This window comes from Syngnathus typhle, linkage group LG10, assembly GCF_033458585.1.
Source record: "Syngnathus typhle isolate RoL2023-S1 ecotype Sweden linkage group LG10, RoL_Styp_1.0, whole genome shotgun sequence".
Taxonomy (NCBI): Eukaryota; Metazoa; Chordata; class Actinopteri; order Syngnathiformes; family Syngnathidae; genus Syngnathus; species Syngnathus typhle.
In genome coordinates this window covers 2,919,727-2,945,607 of record NC_083747.1, presented here as the reverse complement: position 1 = coordinate 2,945,607, position 25,881 = coordinate 2,919,727, and the positions used below count along the sequence as shown (strand labels likewise).

The 25,881-nt window shown below is 42.8% G+C and overlaps 1 protein-coding gene and 1 long non-coding RNA gene across 2 annotated transcripts in view; both read left to right on the top strand.

Annotated features, from left to right (window-relative positions):
- The window catches only part of efna3b (ephrin-A3b), a 38,551-nt gene extending 28,117 nt beyond the window's left edge, over positions 1-10,434 (top strand). Inside the window, exons 3-6 of the mRNA XM_061288962.1 lie at positions 4,224-4,516; positions 4,590-4,655; positions 4,946-5,023; positions 8,618-10,434. Coding sequence (XP_061144946.1) covers positions 4,224-4,516; positions 4,590-4,655; positions 4,946-5,023; positions 8,618-8,736 — 556 coding nt within the window. The 3' untranslated portion in view covers positions 8,737-10,434. The remainder of the gene's footprint in view (positions 1-4,223; positions 4,517-4,589; positions 4,656-4,945; positions 5,024-8,617) is intronic.
- A 1,484-nt stretch (positions 10,435-11,918) lies between these two features.
- LOC133160884 (uncharacterized) lies at positions 11,919-24,287 on the top strand. The gene is made up of 4 exons (XR_009715964.1): positions 11,919-12,148; positions 12,401-12,455; positions 22,890-22,962; positions 24,215-24,287. It is a non-coding gene; the product is annotated as an uncharacterized LOC133160884 (long non-coding RNA).
- Positions 24,288-25,881: the final 1,594 nt, after the last annotated feature.

Genomic DNA, 25,881 nt, shown 5'->3' with positions numbered 1-25,881 from the left:
TAGGTTGACACACTCCAGACACTTATTGATTTCGACTTGAAGAAAATGCACCCATCAGCCACTTCATTAGGTACAGCTTCACATCCATTCTCAGATCCCACACGGGACGTGTCGAAAAAATGTTCTTTTGTGAGGCCGAGGGTTTGAGTTGGTCCCTTATTTTTTTGAAGCTAGTGGGAACTCTGGATCGTCCTCCTGCAAATACTTGGCATTTGAACAGGGGTGTGTACACTTTTTCTAAACATTATTTTCTTTTGACTACAAATACGAAAAAAAAAAGACAGCATCGCTATCAAAAGCTATGCTATCAAAGGTTTTTAACTCCCATTTGTATTTATCTAAGGCAAAAAAAATAAAAAATTTGATCGAGACTGAATGCACACAAAGATGATAGAAAGAAAGAAAAAAAAAAGAGTGGTGCGCTGAGGGAGCTGGAGTAGGAAGATTCTCCTCGGTGTTTGATGGCAGCGTCAGTCATGCTACACATGTCTGGGAGTCTCCATTCAGCAGGAGAGATGTTCTCTTCCATCCTCCGCTCTGATGCCTGATTGGAACCTACACACACACACAATGTTGGCATCTCGGAGCTGGAGTAAGATGAGATGAAGAATGGCGGCCCCCGCCCGGGAGGTTGAATAGCTTTTAAATCCTGAATAGCAGCAATGTTTGGAACACGGGGCCACTTTTGAAGATGGCGTAGACTTACATCTGTTTCGATGAAGCACAAAAACATTTTGGCACATTTTGCTCTTCTATTGTTACGCAACATTTTTAAACGCCCACCGTAACGGGAATTGTGACTTCACGAGATTTTCTAACCCTAACCGCCACCTCTGTTCATCTATAGCGATGATGTCACGTGATTGGACCCAAGCAACCGTGTGTCATGATGGTAAAAGGAATTTTAATTTCATTTTACGAATCGTGCGTTCTTTACGATAAAGACACGAGCGAGCCAGCCAAATCCGACATAAAGGAATTAAGGCAATACCGACGGTGACATTTAAAAACTCAGCTGTCATCGTTTCAAGCGAAACGAGATCTCGCGTATCAATAAATGATGTTAATTTTCGGTTACACGTGTAATTCAACGGCGGACAGTTGAGCAATTATCTCATTCGCTTTGCTTCTTGTCTTCCTAATGACCTCCACGGCGATTTTTCAAGGCTGCTGATGAGATGATTTCAACATTTCCAATTAAGACGCATTCTGGTGAACAATGAGCTTTTAATAAGGCCTGGTACAAAATGTACCTGTTAAGATCATTTCTCACCAGAGAGCGTTTTCAAAAGGGCACTGGTGAGCTTTTAGTAGCAAGACTGCATGGTGAGGAGTGGAAAAATAATCGAGAGCGAGAAATCCACCAGGTACCGGCGAATGATGTCGGTTTCATTGTGTGCAATTTTTCGATGACGTCAGGAGAAAGTGCTCAGCCAATTTGAGATCCATTCTTGAAGAAAAAAAATTATAGAACAAACAGAACTCTTGAGATTTGCCATATATTAATAATATATCATTAAAAAATATATTATATATTTATTTATTTATATTATTATAAATATTATATAATAAAAAGTAAAATATAATAAAAAATAATCAAAATAATTTAAAAATAATTCAAATGAAAAATAAGTATATAATATATAATAAAAATTACCAACAAGAGTTTTCTACCTGATCATATTATGACTTTTTGCGAGCGAGATGGCGTGCAAAGTGATCCAACATGAAGGGAAGCGGAGGCAACGCCATTTGTTTCCTTCCCCCAAGAGCCTTTTTATGTCATAAACTCCATCAAGGCAAATGGAAATCCATTAGGGCATTTTGGAATAACACAAAAATCCATTTTGCCACCCTCCACTCTAAACGGACGCACTTTCCGTTGTGGAAATGTAAAAAGCTGGTGAAAGAAATGTGATGATGACAGGATGGAGGGTGTCATGTGAAGTTTGCACAAAGAAACAAGTGGCAAACATTAGCGTGAGAATCCCGCTGGTCCCGTTTCGTTCCGCAACGAGAATTTTCAAGTCGCTAGTCTCTCGGCTCGGATTTCCCTCATAACGTAATCACAGAGCATATTTGATAAATGAATTCCTTCTAATTCAAATTATTGCTCTCCGAGTGCCACCACATTCAAATACAGTAGCGCAGTAGGCCTAAGTGTTCATCCAAATTCTTCGTCGTAAGAAATCACAATTAGTCAAAAGTATGGAGACACCTTTTGTATCTAATAGCGTAAGTGTTTTGAAATATTTGAATTTTTTTTATAAGCCATCTTAAAGTCCAAAGTCAAAAAGTTTTAGCTGTCACCAAAATACAACTCACTGGAGCACAAATTTGCAAGCCATTAAAAAAAAAAAAAAAAAAAAAGACAATTTGTATCAACAGATCAACTTTTTGTACACTTTGAATGCAGCACACCATTTAATGCTTCGCTTCATTTCCTCCGTTATTTCATTTTTGATTAGTCGGCACGGCGAGGAGGATGCTTTAATGAACTTCCTTTATTTCTAAATCCCCAAATCACTCATTCCTGCAGAATACAAACGGCTCTGTTTTCTTTCCACGACTTCGTTTTATCATCGACGTTATCCTTGCGGTGAAATTGCATTTTACGTCGTTTCATATTTTTGCTTTGCTCCGCCCCTTAAAGAGGTCTTGCCATCCAGTTTAGAAGATTCCAGATTGATGCTTTGATGTCTCACACAGTAAATGCTTGTCCACAGCAGAAAAGCAAAGCAGGTGCACACACACACACACACACACACACACACACATGCACATTGGGGATGGTAAAATGTGCTTTTATCTTAAGGCGGGGATTTGCTTCCAGATTACTCAAGATGCTCCGAGCTCATTTCCCTCTCTTTGTTTTCTCCCCCTGCAAGCGCTAAAACTCTCCATTTGGAGATTTTTTTTTTTTTTTTTTTTTCTTCACGTGCCTGCTCCATTTGAGCTCCCACCGCTCCCTGAGTTGATCTACATTCAGGCTTCCTTGGCATCTCTCACTCTACCTCGCTCCCTTTTCTTTCCAAACACTGAAAATACAATTTTTTCCCTTGAAACTGTATTTCCCATCAAAAAGTGTCCCTGCAGCAGAGGAGAACAGACCTTGACCTTTAACCTTTACTGCAATGGTGATGGTAGTTGTAAACACAAAAAAACAACCTGAAGTGGATTAAAATGCAGGATTTTTTTTTTCTTCAAAAATACACATTAAATAATGAAATCATCTTTAAATAATTAAATTAGTGCTGCAAACAGTGGTGAAAGGTTTCTGAAGCTGGAAATACCAGTAAAAAAAAAAAAAAGAAGAAATCTGATTATTTGATGCCCTCTAAAAATGTGTAATTACTCATAGATGCCACAAGATGGCAGCAAAGTCTCAATGAAGCTCCTCAAATGACCTGAACATACAAAATACTTTCTGAAGATCCATTTCTTTTTTCCTGTAATCTTTGTGAATGATCACTTTTTTTTTTTTGTTACATTAAGTCCAACATGTCTGCATTGCGTATAATTACCCCCCCCCCCCCCCAAAAAATACAGAGAGAAGCAGGAGGCGGAAGAATGACTGCCCGGCATTTAATTACTCTTTCATGCGGCTATAAAAGCGAGGAAATGAGGGGGGGGGAGAAGGACGAGAGTTTGAGAGGAGCTGTGAGGGGAAGACATTGTTTCGATCTTCATTTAATAATTGAATAATAACCTCCTTAGAGACCTGACCTAGAACCAGGCGAGGAGAGGAGAAGCCGCATCAGGCATAGCGTGACACTCTGCTGCCCCCTTGTGGCCTTTTAGCAACACATGCACTGCTGCCGGGGTGGAACTTTCCAACTGACTGCATCATTCTGTTCCCGATTTACAGCAGATATGAGCCACGGTCAGTCATGGGAAGAGAAAGATGACTTTTGGATGTCAGGAAAGAATATATTTCATTTTGTCAAACACACACACACACACCAAGAAACTGTCAGACCTTATCTTCCTGTCAGGCATACTTGCTTTTTAGGGCTGCTTTTGGGCTGATGTACGAGCGTTGGGGTTAGGGGACAACATGGCGCCAACGCTGAGAAGAGACACGGTCACCCCAGGGTCCATTCTCAAGCGCCGACAAATACTTACACACCCGCTTTTGTGTTATGAATAACTCAGATGTGAATTATCCCCCATGCAGAATGTGTCAGTGCTTTTTCTCAAACTTTTTTTTTTTTCTTGCCCAGTCTCCGGCGCGAGGGCTACACCATGCAGGTGAACGTCAACGACTACCTGGACATCTACTGCCCTCACTACAACGACAGCCAGCGCATGGTGGGCACCAGCGAGCAGTACATCCTCTACATGGTTAGCTACCGCGGCTACCGCAACTGCGACCCCCAAATGGGCTTCAAAAGGTGGGAGTGCAACCGGCCGCACGCCCCCCACGCCCCCATCAAGTTCTCGGAGAAGTTCCAGCGCTACAGCGCCTTCTCGCTGGGCTACGAGTTCCACGTCGGGCAGGAGTACTACTACATCTGTAAGCGGCCTGTTGCTCTTGCTCTTCAGTCGTGGCTTTTTATTTCATCGTTTGTTTGGTTTTTCTGGTTTAGCCACGCCCACTCACCACCACGGCCGAAGCTGCCTGAGACTACGTGTGTACGTCTGCTGCTCCACAGGTGAGACTCACACTTTTTGCACGATCCCTGGCCTGTCCAGTCGTGAAATATTAACCTCTCCTCCCCGGCGGACTCCATCGCCCTTCGTTCTTTTTCCACTCGACCCCTCCCCTCCCCAGTGCTGTCAGTCAGAGCAGAGCGCTCCTGGCCATTTTGTTAACCCCCGTGCTCTTCCCCATGCTGCTCTCGCTCTCGAAGGTGTCTGTCAAGCTGTCTCCTCAGAAGTAATTAAAAGCCCTTCGCTCAATAGTTTAACCCTTGCTCCTTGGCCCCTCCCCCCTCTCTCTTAGCCTCCGACGTCGACGGCGAGCCGGAACCGACGGAGGCGGACTACACGCTTAGACCGGGCCTAAAAATGGACGACGTCGGTGAGTCATTTTTTCCGCCAGTGTGGAAAACATCTTTGAGGCACATGTGGATGTAACAAGACACACTTGTTCGCACCGGAATCACAGCTGGGATGGCCGAGTACGCGCCAAACATCATAAAAGAACATGAATGTTCCTATAGGCAGGTGGAAATCTTGACAAAGCATCAATGTTGATCTTGAATTGTTTCACACAGTTTTATATTTGAAGAAGAATGAGCTGTGTTTTTTGTCCTGAATTTTTTTGTGTGTGTGTGTGCGCTGAGAGCTCATATGCTCTTTTTTGATTGACCGTCGAAAGCCCCTCAGCGAGCTGGTGGGATATGCTCCAGCCACCGGAGGCTTTATGCGGATATATTTTTGCAGCGCCGACATGTAGGCAGAAGAAAGCTCCGCAATATACTCGTATTTGTTTGACAGTTGACCATTTCTCAGGATTCAGCGGACACGCCCACCATAATAGCGCCTTTAATTCTTTTCATCATTTTGCAACCTCAATTCGTGATTTTTTTTTTTATTTTGCATGGTTTTTGAACATGTTGAATTCCATGGATGACACCCCTGAAGTATGACAAACATGATGAGTCAATTTTGGAGTGTTTGGCAAAAAGACTGGTTTCTTCCACTAAGTTACGACAGATTGGCGAGCCTTCAATTGCACAGCAGCTGATGTCACCCGAATGATGCTAAATCCGTCAGCGCTGATTTAGCATCGGCAGCGCAGCGGGCAGTAAATTGCTAAGTGACAGACTCAATTAAACGTCTAGGTGGCTTTACAGCGACCCCCCCCCCCCAAAAAAAAACAATGTGCACTTGGCAAGGTCTTATGTAAGCGACCGCGTGGGCATCAATCCTCCTCCTGTCAAGTCTTTGCACTCTTCTGTGACAGCTTGTAAAATATGTTTGCTATTAATCTGTGCGCGTGTGTGTTTGCCTCGTAAATCAGTCCGGTCGCACAACTGTCATGGGAAAAGTCATCACTGCTGTGGCAAATGACTACAGGTCTTATGAAGTCGACTCGGACATTCTGTCCGGTTCTTCTTCCTGCGGTCCATTTTTTTTTTTTGTGCAGCCTCCATATTTTTCCATCCCCTTTGATCTTGCATAGGAATGCAGACAAGGTAAGGGAACCTTTGGAAATGTCAGAGGTCCCCCCCCCCACTAAAATTTAAATCTTTGGATTTATGGATGGTGTGTTTTCATTCCAATTGCAGACAAAAAATCTTAAAAACAGTCATTATTTTGTTCCCTATTGAGTATTTCTCGTTATGTCACGTCAAAGAATGTCTGCGTCTCTCCTGTGCAGAATTGAAAAGCAATGAGATGCTTTCGTCGTCGCCTGTGTTCACGCTCACAACGGCGCAAGCGACTCTTTCTATTTATTTCGAGCTTGACGTGTTAAATTCTATACGGTTGCTTACGTAACGCGAGAGTCAAAGGTTAGCATAGCGGCCGAGCAAACCTTCGAACTAGCGCATAAACAAGCTTAACAGGCCGAGGCGTCTCCTCGACTGACATCTAATTACACTTGTCGCGACACATTTTTAATTACTGTTATTCACCTTTCACGCTCAGGACGGCAGCCAGTTGCAAATCAGCCGGCTTATTGTCACCGCGCCCGTTTCACTCAGCCGCCCTTCTCTGTTTACGACACTCGCGCGATTCCATTACATCTGGCGTGAACAAGGTTCAGGTTTCAGCTTCTGACCAGCAGGTCCGGCCATTAGGGGAGAAATCAGAAGCTTTTTCTTTAATGGCCTTTATTATCGCGGCAATTACCGCTGACGACGTGTCGGACGACCTCTTCCAGGAACATCGGGGAGGGATGTCACTGATGAGAAGGTAACGTTAGTCACACGGCCGCTTTTAGCATCGACGCGAGGCCGTCGAGCGCCATTTTATTTTGAACTACGATTACATTGTCTCCAACTTTGATGGACCGCAACCTCACAATTTGTTCTGAGACTCCGGTCGACTTCCAAGGTGCTCGGATAGGATATTTAAAAGAAGCGTATAACTTTGCGTCTTTGGGTTTTTGAAAAGCGCTATACAAATTTAATGAATTATTATTATTATTATTTGCTAGTCAGCGCCATAAATGTCATAGTGTCATAAAACACAAATGGTGCATCAAAACATGTAGAAAGACAGTATAACAATACTCATAGGCATAAATTAATGTGCTTTTAAAAATTACTTATATTCCTGCAAATTTTTGGTGAATCTCTTCTTTTTTGTGTTATGAATATATTGCACTGCCCCCTGCTGGCCATGTCATGCACACCCGAGAGAGCCACATTGAATTAATCATCATTAGTTGCATTTATTCAATTAGATTTTTTATTATATGATTTTATATAGCACAATATTATACTTTTTTTGTGGAAGGCTGAAACACACAATTTTGGTTGAACGTAAATATTTTAAGCAACTTGTAACGGTCATCATTTTTGATGAATTCAATTCCTGGACTTTTTTTAATATGATTAATTATTTTTTTGTGAGTAATTACGCTTAGGGCAATGTGTGCGTTGAGGTTAAAATGCTGATGAAAAAGCTTTCATAATGAAGTGAACATCTGAGTTCATCAAATCACCTCACTCACAAGCACCGCAAATAACAGCTGCTGTCTGGAATTGTTCCTACAACCATTTGAAGTCAGTGAGGTCAAAACACGTTCCTAGCCTGTGTCGGGACTTGAATCTTCCCATCAGGGCGCTTTTCCCAGACTATAAACCTATTATATAAATATTTATGCGGTTTCGCCAGACCTTAGAGATGGCAAAAGTTCACCGCTCTTACGTTTAGCCTGCGTTTGTGCTAACTCACCAGAATGCCCGAGGACACGTTTTCTGACAACAAAGATATGACCTCAAAGATTTTTGTGCAAGCATCTTTTTATCTATTATCATTCCCATACTGGCTCCAGTCACGTAACGTGGGAATTGCTCTCTTTTGATTGCAATGTAAAAGAACGCACTGTTAAAAGACGCGTCCGGTATGTGCTGCTGTTTTGGTTAGCAGCAGAGTGCAAAGCAGGTGTCGTCTCATCATGACATGAGTCTGCTGTCTGCGTGAGGCACTGAGCGGCTGCCAGACGATATCCGCCTTTTTTTTTTGTGTATTCCAGCACCATCAAACATGAATAACAAAATGTCTGCTGACCCCGCCGTTAGTCGGCTGGGTCAGAAGGCGTGTCTGACCGCACGCCATGAAGTGCGGCGAGACAAAACTTGCTATGACCTCACCAGGTGTGTGTTTTTCTCGTGTGTGTCAGCGCAGAACAATAGAAGCGTTATAATAAATGCTGACACGTGCTGCGGGCGTCACTCCGGCGCCTGTCGGCTTTTTATTTTTTCCTTTTGAACATTACCGGACAGTTAATTAGGTACAGGAAGCGAGATGAGCTAAATGGAAAAATATTGACGCTGTTCTGACTGATTGATTTAGCAATAAATGTATTGTTATTGACCTTTGCAATATTTTCTGGTGACTCACCCCCCCCCCCCCCCCCCCTTTCAAGATTAATATTTCATTTGAAGGCAAATTGGTTCAACTCAATGAATTCCTTATTTTTGTTTCTTGTCTCCCTCAGATGAATTTAACCCTTCTGTCCCCAAGCTGGAGAAGAGCGTGAGCGGTAGCAGCCCGTCCCGGGACCGCCTCCTGCTCACCGTCACCATGCTGCTGCTGGCCGCGCTCTTCGTCTCCTAGCAACGGCCGTCGCATCAGCGTCACCATGCCAACGAGCCTTCGGAGGGTGGACGGTGCAGCGGCGGGCGGGCGGGCGGACAGTGAAGATGCAGTTTGTGTATGTGTAACGTCCACGTGTGTGCGTGTGTGTGTGTGTTAAATCATACGCGCCACATAAAGCATTTATAAAAGTGGCAACATTAGACTGAAATTATTAAATAATTGTAAAAAGGAAAAAAAAAAAACGTCATTAAATCCACCCACGCTTTTGATTGGCCGGTTCACTTCCTGTTGCTTCGTCGTCATGGTTTCACGCAAATTGAACTCAAGTGGATCTAATGGATGTTTCCTGGAACCTTGATGGGAACATTGTGGAGCGATGGAGGACTGTTTTTTTCTTTCTTGCCCAGCAGAAGATGAACACAACTTGGGACTCCTGCTGTCTTTTTTTTCTTCATCATTTCCACTCACAGTTAAGGCGAGAGAGGGAATCACTCGTAAAAGCATTTAAATGTCCGAGGTTAACAAAGCACACGCGTGCACAGTCACGGCTGAGCATCCCTGCATGTGAACACTCAGCAATATTGAAGAGAGATGAAGGAGTGTGTCGCTCTTTCAATCTGTGAACGGATTCAACCCGCCACACTTAACATCATTCAAAATTCAAAAATAGATTAAAAAAAAAAAGCAATGTGAAGATGGAGAGGTTGTGACCAGCCAAAAAGTCAACCACTACTACTCCAATAACGACTGCTTACCAAGGAGAGCGTTCCCATGGCAACTAGCACCTTATTTCACCATGGTTACCGATTCCCCCCTGCCAGTCAATCATAATGGACAATATTTGGGACGCCCTGACGGACTCCGATGAACCACACTCACATTCAAGCGGCGTGTGAGGCGTTCAGGCGTGCGTGTAAATGTCAAGGCCGAACCGCGAATGAACATTTAAACGTTTTGAAATGTAATGAAAGTGGGGGGGATTTTTTTTTTTCTACAAACTTGAAACTCAGTGTCCTTCAGTGTAGCTTTCATTTGATTGTTTTTTATTATTATATTATTATTATTACATTTCTGTAACGTGTCTTTGTGAATGGTGATGGAATACCATTGAGCCATACGTTAACTTGGGCTGCATTGCAGACTGCTTGTCAAACCTTGACGTGTTTCATTGAAGCATTACATGACTGATACGGACAAGGTTGTAGAGCCTATATGTGTGAAAAGCTTATTTTTATTTTTTATTGTATTGTACAGTAGTCTGCTTTTAAAATAATGTGGCCTTTGCAATCATCTCTGAAACTATGTGTGTGTGTATATATATATATATATATATATATATATATATATATATATATATATATATATATATATATATTTGATTATATTAGTATACAATATGGACTCTATTGACTCAGTGTGATGCAGCCCAGGTGAATATTTGGCTATGAGGGTGGGGAGGGAGGGTCAATCATTCTTGCACTTAAAAATTAGAACACAAAAGAAAGTACGTGTGCGTGTGAGCGTGTGAAAGTGTACTTGACGTTGTCTGGCGACACAACAGAAGCATTTAGTAGTGTTGGAAACAACAGTTACAATCATGTTTACCTTCGGACCGGAATGACTTTAAATGTAAAGCGAAGAAACAAACAAAGCATAACAACAGAGGTTCTAACCATGAGCGTGATAACGAAATAATACAAATCCTACTTTTAACAAGATGTGCTTCCCGTTTCTTTTATTTATCTCAACAAACACATCAACACAATCTGGGGTTGTCTTTGAGGATGTGACAAAATGGATGGGTAATCCAATCCCGGAGGACAGCTGGAGGTGTTGCAGCGGAGCGTGTGCGTGCTGTGGAGATAATGTCAGATTGAATTTTTTTTTTACATATCAAAGTTGACGCTGTCCCTTGCCAATAATGCTTTGACACGCTCCGACGGATAAGAGCTGCCGTCACCTGCTCGGCACGTGAGGGATTTCAAATGGAGGGCCATGTTTGTGCAACAGGTTGAAGGTCGGTAAGAGTAAACACAAGTCAGGTCTCACTGTGGTGTAGCATCCAGTTGAACAAAAAAAAAAACACACATAAAATACACAACCTCCTGAACGACTCGTAAGAAATTTTCTTTCAGGGGTGTCAAACTCGTTTTTTTCGCGGGCCGCATTGTAGTCATAGCTTTTTTCGGAGGGCCATTATGACTGTCAAGCCAAATAAATGTATGAGCACCTCATATTATATACAGTAGAAGCTACAAAACAAACTGACAAATAACTTGTTTTCAAATCAGACGAGTAAAAACTGGTTAAATATTTAAAAAAAAAAAAATTAAAAATTCCAATTCTAGTAATGACACACGAATTTGATGCACAATTTGTCTTTGCGGGCCACATAAAAAGATGTGGCGGGCCGTATCCGGCCCCCGGGCCTTGGGTTTGACACCAGTCCTCTAGATGCCCAATAAGACCCCTGATAATTTGAATTAGGTGTGTGAACCAAGGAAACTTCAAGCAGCACAGAAGCTCCTTCGGATCGGACCTCGTTCGAAATGTTTACAAGTGTCAAACAAGCGCAAAGTTGATCATTTAATATTTAGGATTGCATCGGGCAAACATTCTTTGCCAAACAAGGTAAGAAACATTAGCTGTGATATTTTTTTTTATTAATTGGAGGCCAGGTAACTGTTCCTGGCGTTAGCTAGCTAAGCTAATGAAGCTAAGCTTTGTCGTTATCCACAAAGTTGCTTCTATCTGTTTTTTGACTGCCTCAAGATTTAATGTTGCCTTCTTGTGTGTTATTATGTATGCTCGTAAACAGAATCACGGTCATTTGTTTTCTCTATAACTTTAATAAGTGTTTCACTTAATGAGCTCAAATGGGCGACACTGACAGTTTAGCATACTTAGCCAAACATTACCCTCAAGGCTATAGTGGTTAGCATGGTAGGAGTCGGATGTAATTAGCGGTACATTAGGAAATGAAGACTTCCTCCCAATTGTTAAGTTGCAGCCAAATAGCACATAGTCATCCGAATTAATTAAATTTCTCTATTGAAATACTCAGTAATCACTGGAACAAAGCAACACGCTAACTTCAGACCTGGCAGCCGCCAATTGTGACGTCATGGGAAAAAAAAAAGTTGCCATTCAATATTACTGGCCTTTGTTTTTTATTTTATTTGACGTCATGGATCACGTCCATTATTGATTGGAAACAATAATACTGCTGATGCTATACAAGTTAGTTTGAACGATTTTCCATCATCCGACTGTCCAGCTCGAACTTTATATTTTGTACAAGTGAATTTTGGATTATTTCCTACTAAACACACAAAAGCGAAGAAGTGGAACAGAAGACAAACAGGATGGATGACACATCTTCACAGGCACTTTGACTAATGGAGCTTCGGAAAAACATTCCGTGTCAGACGTAAGATGTGACTCATGGTTTAGACCTATTACCTTTATTTCAGGTAATGTTTTACACACAAAAAAAAGTAGAAAAGTGCCTCAAGGGAAGACAGTGTAATAATGATGACTAATGGCTGACAAGTGTTATTTGTAAGAGGGAGGGAAAAAAAGGCATTGAGGCGTTTGATTTAGTCAGGCGGGATAATGTTCAGCCTTGGAGATGCTTTTGCCTCTATTTTTCACTTTTATTTTCCTTTATGTTCATTTACAGTGATCATTTGACTCCTCGGCGTAAAGTGTCAAGGCAGAACGTTTGCATTGAGCTGGTGAGTTTCAAATATTTTTTATTTCACTATCAAGGTGTGCAACCAAATATGATTCTGCATATTTTTTGTAATGTACAATATTTTCTGATGTGCTGTGGGTTTCCAGTTTCTTTTGTCAATAAACTGCAGTACCGCCTCCGGCCACAGAGCGTCGCTGTAAAGCGCTTCCTCCATTGTCATCTTTCATGAGCACGAGCAAAATCTGTTCAAGTCACAATGGCCATTGTGTAACTCGAGTCATCGAGATTAAACGGCGGATTTACTTTATCGGGTTATGATATAACACTGAGTGCTGAGGTCATGAACGGAGAAGAAGACAATATGTGGCTGGGGAAAAACAAAAAAAGAGAAAAAAAATCGCTTTCCGTGTACTGCATTATTGCGTTGGCCTCCGGATATGGTGTGAATAGTGGTTATGAAAAGTCTACACACCCCTGTTTTCACATGCCAGGACCAAGGCCCCAAACCAAAAAGTTTTTTTTTAATATGACAATAATTCATTGCAAATCAAAATTTAAGATACCTGAAGTTGTACCAGGTGGAGCGGGGGGGGGGGGGGGGCCCAGTTTGGCAACCACTAGGCAGCCATGTTTGCTCCTTGACAGCAGCGAATGAAAGACGTCGTCACGTTCCATCTTGAATAATTTTGTCTTTTCTCCAAGTGGAGCCATCTTTGTTTCCAACACCTCCAAGGCGTTTAATAGCATGAGGTGCTGCGTGTTTCAGTCGCGCCATGTGACTGCTGATCAAGTCCTGGGCCTCGTGCATGCTCCGAGCGCTCGGTTGTGTCACCGCCGTTTAAAAATGGATCGCCAAGACAGAAGGTTAACAATCGCACTTGATCACGTTGCAACCTCGTGAAATGCTAACGGGATTTTCTTCCCCCAAGTCACGTTAGTGTCTATCTTAACACAAAACTTTTTTCTTTTTCTTCTAACAAAAAAAATATATAGAGAGCTGGAAGAGCTATGGCCCTGTCCCGACACGGCTTTGGCAATTTTCTTCTCCTAGTCTCAAGCAGATTCCACAACACAGTGGATGTTTTTCTCTTCTACTTGATCTCATCAAAGAGAGTCACCGAGCTGACTGTGACAAATGGCCCTGTCGCTGGATAACCTCCATTTCTCTTGCCGTCTTTGCTGTTTGGACATTTTGCTTTCCCCTCCTGACGGCTCCTCCCTACAGCTTATGGATGACTTCATTTTCACACTGTCTGCACTGCTTTCAAGTTGTTGTTGTTTTTTTCCCTTCCCGCCTTCCTATTGGCTACTTTGACGCCTGTCACTTGCCCTCGGATTGATGCTTGGCGAGTTAGTCACGGACCGGGGGTTTTTTTTTTTTTTTTTTTTTTTTTTTCCCCTCTCGCTCTCTCTCGCTCTCTCCACTTCGACACAGCCTGTCCGCTCTAACTTTAGCCGCAATTCCGTATTTCTGAGACAGCATCTGGACTGCAGAAGCAGATGAGAGGGTTCTATTTATTCTGCCTCTCACGCTCGGCCAAAGCCGACTCGAACACTCTATTTAAATAGAATATACAAATGAGAGGTTGACTTTTAAAAACTTCAGGATAAGAGCAATTAAAAGCAAAACGGGTCCAATAAAAGGTGGAGAATTAACTTTTCAATTGCTTGTATTCTAAGACTTTGTTGTCGGGAGTGCCCGCCCATCAAGTGTGAAATTAAACAAGCGGGTAAATGTTTTGCCATCTGTTATCGACTTCTGCCTTTATTGGTATTTATTTCGTTTACTTCAGATGGATCTGTGGGTCGGCTTATAAATATTCAACAAATTTGATAACTAAAAGAACCTTTTGACTTCTTTTAAAATCATTTTAATCCGTGTTATCTTTCTCCCTAACTGCTCGCCCACCACTCACACAATCGACCCCCCCGCTCTGACGCAAGCATGCGATTGGCTGATTCACGTCACGTGGGAGGCGTCACAATCCGCGCAACTCGTGCATTTCCATATGCTCATCCATGTATGAACCGCAAAACATCATTTCGCACGGAGACATTCTTCACACTGTAATCTTCTGCATTATTCCAATTGGCCCCGCCCCCTCCCAAACGTAAACAATTAAATGCTCCTTGACAGGAAAAATATTCCCCACCCCGCCATATGTTTTTGTTTACCTTACAGTAGCTGGTGCAAAGCGAGCGCAGGTGTTAAAGAGAGCAGACTGCTTATCGGATCGACTTAATGGCTTTAGATCTCATTTATTCCGAGTGGCCGTTTAAATGTCCTTCCTTGGTATCTAATCAGAAGCTTATAATACTGCAGATTGCAAGAAAAACAGCTTGAGTCTCAGGGCAGGCATGTGAGGCTTGTACAATTTGTCAAAACTGGTCATTGTGGGAGAGAAGAACTACTTGTGAAGAATGTGCAATCTCTCTGGTCTATTATCTTTTCTCTTTCAGACAGCTAGTACTCTTTCAAAACATTTTGTGGCAGATAGTCTTTGGAAAAAATGTATTGTGCGAAACCTGAATCATACGATTCCAGCGTGCGTTGACAATGTTCTTCGGTATGACATCCACGATGTTTTTTAGACAAGCGAGGTCAGCTTTGCACAACAATGACGGATAGATTTGAAAAGCCTCAACGGCAAATAATGGTGATGCCGAGGATCCGAGTGGAAGTCGCGTTGTCTGGGTCTTAAGTGCTGGCTGTATCAGAAGCAGAAGAGAGAAGGTGTTCAAAAGACCAAGCCTCTGAAATGGGCCCAAGCTCAGGCGGAGTTCTGTTTGGACACCTTGTTTGTCCACAAGTGTAAAACTACCAACCACATTCCCGTGAAGCTTCGAAAATCATGATCCTTAGATTACGTTGCAGGAATTGAGAGTAGATCCCTAGCTCAGGTGAAGATCTTACCTTAGGGTCTTGTTTGATAGCAGACAGACTTCCATTTGCTCTTTGACTGAAGTCTCCATTACATGATAGACAAGAGGCTGAAATGAGTTTCCCTTTGTATGTCTGGGATCACTCTTTGAAATTTGATAGGGATCTGGATTATTGAGTGACTCGAGGCTGGTTGAGAAAACAACAAGGGCTCCAGCAGGAGGCCCTGAGGCACACCAAGGAGGGAAACTCTCGTCTCTGCTGGAGACAGGAAAGTCGGAGCTGCTTTGACTTCTCAGATAAGTGGCAAGAAAAAGACTTTGTAGATGGACGCTAGGCAGTCACATGTGATTTGATCCAACCAACAGATAACCCACACATGAAGCTTGCTAGCGCCATGACGGGTGGCAATCAGTCACGCTCGTCTGATTCATCCCGCTCGTGAACCCACACGACCTCGTGAGACATCTTCGTGGCAGCGAGCGACCAAAATTCCACGTGTTGATAACCGCTTAACGCCAGGCGCCAACTGGTGCACACCAACACGTGGCTGCAAACGTGTCCGAATGTGGCTCCAAGCTGGGATGACGTGATCATCACGTGCGGGATCCCCACCCTCCTGACCTCTATTCCATCACGTGAACAGTTTCAATATCGGGCCCACTTGTGATATTTCAATAATAGAATAGTTTTACACTTGGATCTAGGATCACACGTTCGACATGGCCGCCGTTTGAGAACATTTCGATACCGACGGTCATAGTGGGACAATGTGTGAGTCTATCGTTAATTAATCGGCATGGGTCCACTTGGCCGCCAAAGTAGTGCGATGTTCCGTCATCGGTGTCCAAGGAGCAAAATAAAAGGCTTATACTGGTAATCCACACCATTTGGTTTGAGTAGTGGATAATAGCTCGACACGGCATATGGTGACGCGTCGACATGTCCCGAGATTTCCTCCTAATCTCGCTGTACTAATTTTATGTCCCGATCACACGGACGTCATTTCCTTTTCCCAAACTTGTAAAATCCTTTCCACTTTTAAGTCCTTAAAATGCCTGATGACTTCCGAATAAACAGATGAACCGTCTGGCCGCCGCACACGCACACACACACGCGTACACAAATACAAGCGCTGTGGGCACGTTGCAACTTGCTGCGTACTGCTTGAACCAAATCGAGGAATTAATGAGGGAAGAAATAACAGGCTGTCATGGCGGGATACTGTAGAGTGTGTGTGTGTGTGTGTGCGACTTGTTAAAATCTGGTCTGGCTGATTTTCGTCGTGACAATTAATAATAACAGCACTGTCTGATTAAGGCAGAGCGGCGCCATGTTGATTCATGGTGGCCTCAATACGTTTTATCGTGGAAAAGGGTTTTGATGGAAAGTTTTTGGGTAAATAAATTATTGTGCCTGTGTTGCAATGCCTCTCCTGATAAGATTGTTTTGGCTTTTGGCCAGTTGAATTGACGTATTCATATGTCTGGGTTACTTATTGGCTGCATTTTTTTTTTTTTAGTGGCTTTGTTTGGTTGCAAAATAAAAAATTGGAATTCCCATGAATCATTTTGAACGGGAATTGCACGTTACGTTAAATGTTGGTGCAAATCCAGATAATTGCTAATGTTGTCATTCACCAGGAAGTGACTTGCTGACAAAAAATTGGGACAGAAAAGTTTGGTGGTGAACCATGAGGAAATTTTTTTTGACATTTGTGTCAAAAAAATCCTCGCCGCAGAATGAAAAAAGACATTCCTATCGTTTTATGCTATCTTCCTTGACCCAGGAATGCTATTGTGCTATCATGCTAATATACCAAGTCAACCCAAAACAGTTCAAGCTCCTGCATAAGTTCTGCTCTGTACTTTTTGGACACCTGAACTGCTATTCAAATTGACTAAAGCCATCTCAAGCATGCGCCCACACACACACCTTTAACTCCACCTGCAGCAATTTGCAACCTAGACAAAAAAAACAACAACTTTGTGCCATGCTGTCATCATTGTCTGCATTTGTACTCGTTGGCACATGCATGCACGGGAAGCAGACACCCACCCTGGAACATCAGGGTCACCATCCCGACAGCATTGGAGCCTAAGCCTGTAAAATGAGTGTCTGCTTCTGTGGCCCCCAGCACACAAATAACCGCTCTCATTTAGACAAGACATGCGCTAAACCTCCACTCATCTTCTTATCTCATGTAATTACAAATCAACATTGGTTTAGCGCCGCCAACGTGGCTCCTCCCCGCGCTGCCTAAAAGTTACCTCCAAATCATTGAGGGGGGGGAAAAAAATGGTGGATTACGCTGAGCTGTTTCATTATTGGCCTTCACATCTGTACCCTTTGTGCGCTGGGAAATTGCTCGAGGCTAAATATAGCCTGAATGGATTTGTTTTTCATTACTTATACAGATGTACTTAGGACTTATTTTTACCGAATGTGAAATAAACGCAAACAAAACATTCAAGTGATGGTGGACGGATTTCATTCGTCTTTTGAGTACGAGCTAACAAAAGCCTTTTGATAATAACAAAAGCATTTTTTTGGGACTTCCTTACAGGTGCTACAGAAAACAAAAACCTGTTCAGGGAGTAACCCCCGATAATAGGTGGAGTGACTGACATGTCAAAAACACGCTCATAAAAAGTGAGTCAGATGTTATGAAAGGCACTCGACGTGGAAGAATACTTGAAAAGTTCCAATTTTTTTTTTAGCAGTTAAAAAGCATTTATGAGCCAAAGTCAAATCGAGTGTCAAACATGGAGGAGAGCGTGTTGTGATACGGAACATCCTCTCTGGTGTTAATTAAATCATGTGAATGCTGACAGATGTAACAAGATGGATCAGGAGGCGGAAAGGACTATTGGAGCTGCTCGCATTCAAATTAACGCTACAAAAGTGACACTTGAGCAAGGACCCTAAACGTTGTGTGAAAGCAATTTCACTTTCTGAAGGCAATTAAATAGGATTTTATTCAATGGCCCAGTGATGTTAACCCAGTAGAGCTTGACTTACTGAGAAAAGAAGGCTGCAAGAAACTTCACAATTAGCTGATGTCCAAAGACTCCAGACAAGTAATAAAATAATGGTGATATTTACAACTGTGCCGCTTTATCAGTTTTATTACTTTTGGTTTTGAGCCATTGGACGTGGAAGTTCTTCATGTAAAATGTTGAATACACATTCACATTCAACATACTTAGATTTCTAAGAAAATTTGGAGAAATATCATACCATGTTACTGCAGATGACCTTCAGTTCTTTTTTATTTTTTTATTTTAACTCTGACTTAAGTACACCAACTCAATTGTAGAAACCGAAAGAACAACTACGCCATGTTCATCATCTGGAGCTTCTAAGAATCAATATATATCATAAGAACATCAATCTTGATTATTAAATGCATTCATGTCAGTAGATTGCTACAGATGTGTTTTGCTAGTCCAGCTCAGCTTGCTTCACCGACCAATCAGATGAGGGGAAAAGCCTCCCATCGAGGACCAGAACTCTGTCCCTGTCAGGACGAATTTGAAATCTGATTTAGTTAGAGAGAGCAGCCTCATTCCTAATGTCATTTAAAATACACCAGCCAGAACATCTGATTCAGAAGGCCTCGATAGACACCGAGAAGCTTTCGATGTCCTCAAATAGTAGTTGCGCAATAACGAGATGCGCCTCATTAAGTTCTATTAGCTTCCCAACCGACCGGCTTTCTCACCGATCCCGCCTGACCTCTGACCTTCACATGCCACGAATACCAGCTGCTTCCATATCTCCAACGAGATGTGCGGACGGGTTACAGGCCATTGTGCGAGCCAGACATTGTTTTGGTAGCGATAAATCTCTGTCAGTGCAGCTGGTATAACCTCTACGTGCACATTCTGCTCCAAAATATTTCATAATGAAGATCAAGCCAGCGTTGATCTGGCTGTCGTGATGCAAAAAATAGAACCGAACTCCATCTGTACGTACATAGCATGCCGTCTGTTTGATCTTCCCCATGACCGTCCGCTAACTCGCGTCGCTTAAATTGGAATTTGTTTTGCGGAACGCTTACAAATGCGCCGACTTAATGCTCTTGTTTTCTTTGAGGGAGGGAGGGGTGAAAAAAACCCGGATCAGAACCAACTGTCTTTTTGTAATTGTTGGCACAAGAGAACTTCTGCTTCGCATGCAGGTGGTAAACCGTGTGAAGCCAAAAGAAAAAAGCAGATGTAATGTTTTTCAACCCCCGACAGCTACCAGCTGTGAGTTTGCTGCATCGACCACTGTGCTGCCAGTAAAAAAAATAATTCTCGTTTTGACTCCTAAAATGACCTTAACAAGCAAATGCGGGCACGCTCCGACGTATAGTCGACACGATGTTCATCAAGACATACACCGAAACATAAAATGAGCACTTAGCTTACGTACACAAGATAAATGTGTCCTCTCGTAAGAACATGCAATCACGGCCTAAGATTTACCGTTTGTGGCTTCCGTGTAGACAGCAGTCGTAGATTTGCGTTTCAAGGAATATGGATTGCTATGACGATGATACATATATATAATCAAACCTCCGAGATCAAACGCAATCGGTTCCGAGACACTGCTTGTTGTTTCACCAGACTAAATAATGAAGTGTTACTGGGTCGTACAAAGACGAACGTCAATACTGTAACCAAACAGGTGATTTATTTATTTATTTATTTATTTTTATTTATTTCCCCCAAAAATGTTTTTATATATTTATTTCTATATATTTCTATTTATTTTTATTGGATTTTACTGAATTTTTGGCCAAGCTTAAAATCTCACAACGCAAGTTTGACTTTGGGGCGGGGCAAACGTGCAGAACCGTGAATTACACTCCTTATTAATAACACATTTTGCTTTGATAGTCTTATAGTGTCTTTAATTTAAATCAGTATTAAGCTGAACTAGTGTTACACACACACACACAGACCTGGATACAGCGACAGACACGCACACACACACATAAATGAATCCCCTCATTAACACGCATCCTGCAGGCTGCCCTTGATTCATTTTGGCATCAACGGCATGTTAACACGCGCGTATATCGCGAAGCTATTCATTCTAGTTTGCGGCCTATAAATACGCCGCTGCCCTCCATATGCGGCACGTCCAGAAATAACCGCAAAGTAATGGAGAAGAGATTATAAGGCAAGATGGATGGCCGGACAAATGCATAATAAAGACAGAGAGGGAGTTAAAAGGTGGGATTACATCTACAGCACTGTGTCACCGGGGCAGGACTAGAGGTCAAGCGTGATGGATGGATGGAGGAAAGTAGTAATCTGGGAACATCTGGAGTTTGGTGGCATGGAATAGCACACAAACACAGTAGCGCTTCTACTTTTGTCTGCGTGGAGGTGATAAATTAGGTTAGCCAAAGAAGCTGCGCGCTACAACTGCTCTTCTTTCTGAATGGAAACAATCCAGCAGTCATTACTTGTCAGCATCGACGGGAAATAATAAATAATAAACATTAATAGAATTTTTTCCCCAGGTATCTGGACTTAAATGTTTCATTTGATATTTAATTTTATTTATTTATTTATTTATTTTACTTGAGTGCCCTATATTTAAAAACAGGTGCAGTATTAGAAACATTTATTTTATAGTTCAAGCCTTAAAACGGCCCCCCTCGCGTATCGTAATTCCATTCAAAGTTATTTAAACACTTTAAAAACAATTTGTGTTTCAACGTAAAATCATTTTTTTTGTATCAAGTCCTACTAAATAACATTATTTCTTTCTTGACAAGATAGCATGCAGGCTCTTTCTTCCGTTCACCATTATGATTACGGTAATCGTTTCGTAGACAAGACATTACTCAGTCTCTGCGAATCGAGCGCACGTTTGAGAGCAGAAAACAAGCTTAACAAGCAAGCAAACCTGATTTGTAACTTCAAATTGAATAGGCTAAAGTGTTCTTGGCACGTGTTGTTGTTGTCAGACAAAGTGAGTCATCCTAAGTGTAGCACGTGGTGGTAATGTTTACTGCACATAGCATTTAAATCTGTGGATCAATCAAACGAGTCATCGGCGATACGTTCCAGACTTCAACTGATCATCTACTTGCATATGAGGTCCTCCGACAATGCCTAGTAAGCTATTTCGGAAGTTGCATGGGGGGGGTGGGGGGCAATGCCCTCTCGGCCCCCCCTCTAGCTCCGTCATTGCATTGTTGCTATCTACAACATTTGCTTTGACCAGAACAAGTGGCCACTTAATCACACACACACATAGTCCATACACATTCCCAAACACACACACGCTAGTCTAATTGTTTCCCTTTGGAAACAAACACAATTGTGTTTGTCTGCGCAAACGGTCCTGACAGACAAAGAGACGCCGCGCTACGAAGACACGGCAACGGGTCAAACGGAGATAGCGTGATTGATGGCAGCCTGAAATGATAGAGGATGGCGGGGACAACAACACGCTTTGGCTTTCATGGCCTCCGACCTCGACGCGGGAGAGAGAGTGGCCGCGTTGGTTTCTAGAGCTCGACTCGCACGATGCAATTATTCCAACTTCCAAAAGCCCACGTGACGTCTTCTCTACAATCACCGCTCGACGCGGCGGTAACTCATTCTTTTATTGAGAGAAGACTTATCATTAGAAGAGGAAAAAAAAAATGCATCTTCCTGCTGTGAGTCTTTTGCTTCCAGAATCAACTGGACCGGCTTCTATCATGTCTCCTGAAACCAAATGAAAAGCTCCAATAAAAGAAAAGCCAGCTAGCACTGCAATTAGCACGCATTAAGGAGTGTTAGCTCAGGCAACGATACTACACCCATGTCACAAAGGCTTCGGGTTTCAGCGGCCGGGAATAACGCTGACCGCAGCGTGCCGTCACATACAGCAGCACGCTTACGCGTGACTCAGACAATGGACCCGAGAGCAGGTTGAGAGGTAAACAAGTGTCAAGTTTCCTCATGCGTGTACAGTAAAGTGGAGTGTCGGTGACCAGAAATGGATTACACACACAAATTAATATTTGGCCTGACAACTTTATTTAGAAATGGATTACACATAAATGATGTCATTTCGTCGAAAGAGTGATAAGGCCGTTGCGGGAAACTATTTTCAATGTTGCAAACACAGAAAAAATAATATGGACCCATCAGTGAAGCCCTTACAAAATGGCCGCTTTTATTATTGCCCAATTTGTAATATTTGGCCTGACAACTTTATCTGGAAATGGATTACACACAAATGATGTCATCTTGTTGAAAGAGTGATAAGGCCGTGGAGGGAAACTTTTCAATGTTGTAAACACAGAAAAATATATATACGGACGCATCAGTGCGGCCCTCACAAAATGGCTGCTTTTATTATTGCCTAATTTGTAATATTTGGCCTGACAACTTTATTTCATATCAACTTGCAAACTTCTACGATTTTCGAATTCTACTTCATGAATGCGTCGCGGCAGATTTCCTGCACAGCATCAGCCGAAGCCATATTGACGCACAGATGTTGTTTTTTTTCTTCATCAGCATTTGATTCTAACTGAAATACGTAGAATGCAATTTTATATTTGCATTTTCAGCCTTTTCCTATCTCCATTTACAGCGCAAAATATGATCCGTGGGGGCGTTTTGGTCAACACACCGTCGGAGTTCTCCACAACCCAGACGTCTCCTGTGTGAGTAACACTTGCCGCCGGTTATTCTTAATCCCCTCAAATCGATGCCCGCATAAACCTGCATGTGTTTATCATCACGCTGTGCTGACACTGCGGGCGATGGAGCCACGCGCTAACGCTCGCGTTATTTCATACTTTAATAGCCTCTCGCAGAAACGAAGACAACACTTTGGGGATGTAAACAACACTGCGAATTCTGCACTTTACTCCGCTGAACTTTACCCCTCCACTTGTCCGACAATAAAAGTTATACTGAGTTACGATAAGGAGGACAATTCTTTTTATATCCTTAACCTGTTGATTGATGTGTGGGATACACACCCGAGCTTGCACGTACTATTTTTCTTTTTTTCTCCTCGCACGTCTCGACCTCTCTCACCGAGGTCCTAATGACGACATGCACGTACGCTTCCACGTGGAACTGCGGCCGTTTGTGACACACGTGATTGTTATGGCGCGTAATATCGTCCGTCGCGGTAATGAATTCACACAAGCGAGCCCCAAGGGAGGACAAACGAAACAGAAGTACCTCCTGTGATTGCAGTAAATGCGTCTGTAGTTGCCACGGTAACCCAGACTCGCGTCTCCCCATCCCAGCCCTCCCTTCGGAAGTCCGCCATGTTTGATTTGTTTTTGTTTTGTTTTACGTCAGGCCTTTAAAATACCGCTTAAGATGTCAGTGGCCCAAAAAAAAAAAAGGAGCCCTGGTTTAAAGTGGGAATTAAAAGAGATATTAGATGCATTTGTGGATATGCTGCCCTTAATATTCCTGTTACGTTTCGACATAAAAAGCGGCTGCATTAGCACACTTCTAATAATAGAGCGGAGATGCTCTGAGCTGTTGCTGCTTTTAAGCTCCGCTTAGCCTACTGTTGGATGTCTGAAACAATGCTAGCATGTGGGTCAGAGTATTACGCGGCAACTTTGGCACTTTTTTTATCTCGTCTGATCTTTATGGGGTCAGACGGGAACAATCGGAGCGCTTTGTCGTTTTGAGCGCTAGCGGGTTTAAATAAGCAAGAGGCCTCGTGGCTCAAACCCAAAGTGTTTACTCATGCGCCCCGCCCGAACGCGCCCGCCACCCAACCCTCAGAGACCAACAACTTCGACAAATGTGTGTGTCTGCAAGAATCTTTCCAATGTGACGTGTCATGTGCAAGGCCTGACTTTCTGACTATATTTGAGTCAGCCATGTCTGAGCATAAAACTAATCTGATGACTTTTCTTTTTGTCTCGCCCATCTTCTCCTCAGGCTTGATAATCTGCTTGGTAACGGCGAGCCGTTTCAGGGAGAGTCCAAAATAAATTTGACAGAGATCAGGTTACCCTTTGCCCTCATCTTACCCCCTCCTCGTCTTCATCTTTCCTCTCATGCTAATTTTTACGCGACTGAGGGGAAAAAAAAAAAGCTACTTTTGAACGTATTGGCCAGTCGACTATTTTCACAGCACATTGGCAGCTCCCCGTAAATTCCCACCATTTAATGTCTTCCTTTTACAATTCCCTAGACGTTCAGTTTCCCCCTGTGGACGCTGTAAAATATACGGCATAATTAAAATCACACACACACTCTTAATTGGACCTTTCCCAGGTCCCATTCATAATGTTTAACGCCACACCTCTCTCGGTTTGTATGCATCTCTGTGTGTCACCGAAGGCACAAGTGGGAAATTAAGGAAGCCGGAACACAGTAAAAAGCACAGCGCTGTCTGGATATCGTGTGTGTGTGGTGCACTCATTAGCCCGTGCCCTCTAATGAGAGCCGGGGGGGGGTGATCACACCTATAGCTGGGGCCCATCTATGCCAGCCTGCTTGTAATTATAGCAAGCAGTCCCAAGCACAGCACAGTGCATTAACTGGCTTCTCTCCGCTCTGTAATTAGAAATGTCAGAGCTGACCTATTGTTCCGACTCGTCCAATCTTTTTTTTTTTTCCTCCCATGTGGGATTTGAACCGTCGACTGAATCCCCAGGCAATTATTTCCAGTGTGGTCACGCTGGCGTGGAGGCCAGTAAAGGCGTGCGGTGAAAATGTGCGCCTCGAGAATATTGAAAATACAGCAGCGGAGAAAGGTCGACATCTTTGACCAATCTAGTTTCGGATACACTGGAAAAGAATTCACGGCAAACTTCTCAGAAGGGGGATCTTTTAGTTTCCTATTTGCATGCTTATTGGCAAACATAAGCACATGGCGGGATATGACAACCCTGAGATTGCTTGACTCAAGGGCTCTTCTTCACCCTGGAGGTTTACCGATTAATTTCACATTCATGCCGTCCTCCAAGGTTACTTTAATAAAATTTCCAAGCCGGCTCTATTTTATTTCCTCCAATTTTAATACTAACAAAAATGCGAGGTGGCTGAGCGGAGGCGGACGGAATTCATTTGAAAAGTTGACACTAAAAATCCATATCGGTGCTGCGCGGTGGATTATGCGAGTACTAAAGTCGCTGGAGGTTTCTCGATGATTTTAAAATCCTATTTTGCTGCAGAGTGGAAATAAACAGTAATATCTTGCTAGGGCTGGAACTGACATTTTGTCGAGCCATGTATCGAAAACATCCACATTCAAATGTATTCATTTGTTGCCTATTCATTAAATAAGTGTTACAAAATGAACACCAAAGAATCCATCGTCAAGCTACTGACGTCAAGCCACTTTCAAATTCAACATCCCATGATCGGATTTCCTCTCACGCAGCCAGAAGAAGGGGCGGAAAGCACTCGCCAAACCATAAAATCATCAGTGCTAAAAGGTTCATCTTAATACTCCTTCCTGCCGAGGCTAGATGACAGAATATTGGATGGTCGGATGAGCCGCCATGCTTGGCTGCTTCCCATAAGCTTGTTATAGCCGGACCCCGACCCACCTGCTGTCAGTAATGTGACTGGCTGTAATTGGACAAGAGTTTCTTTGA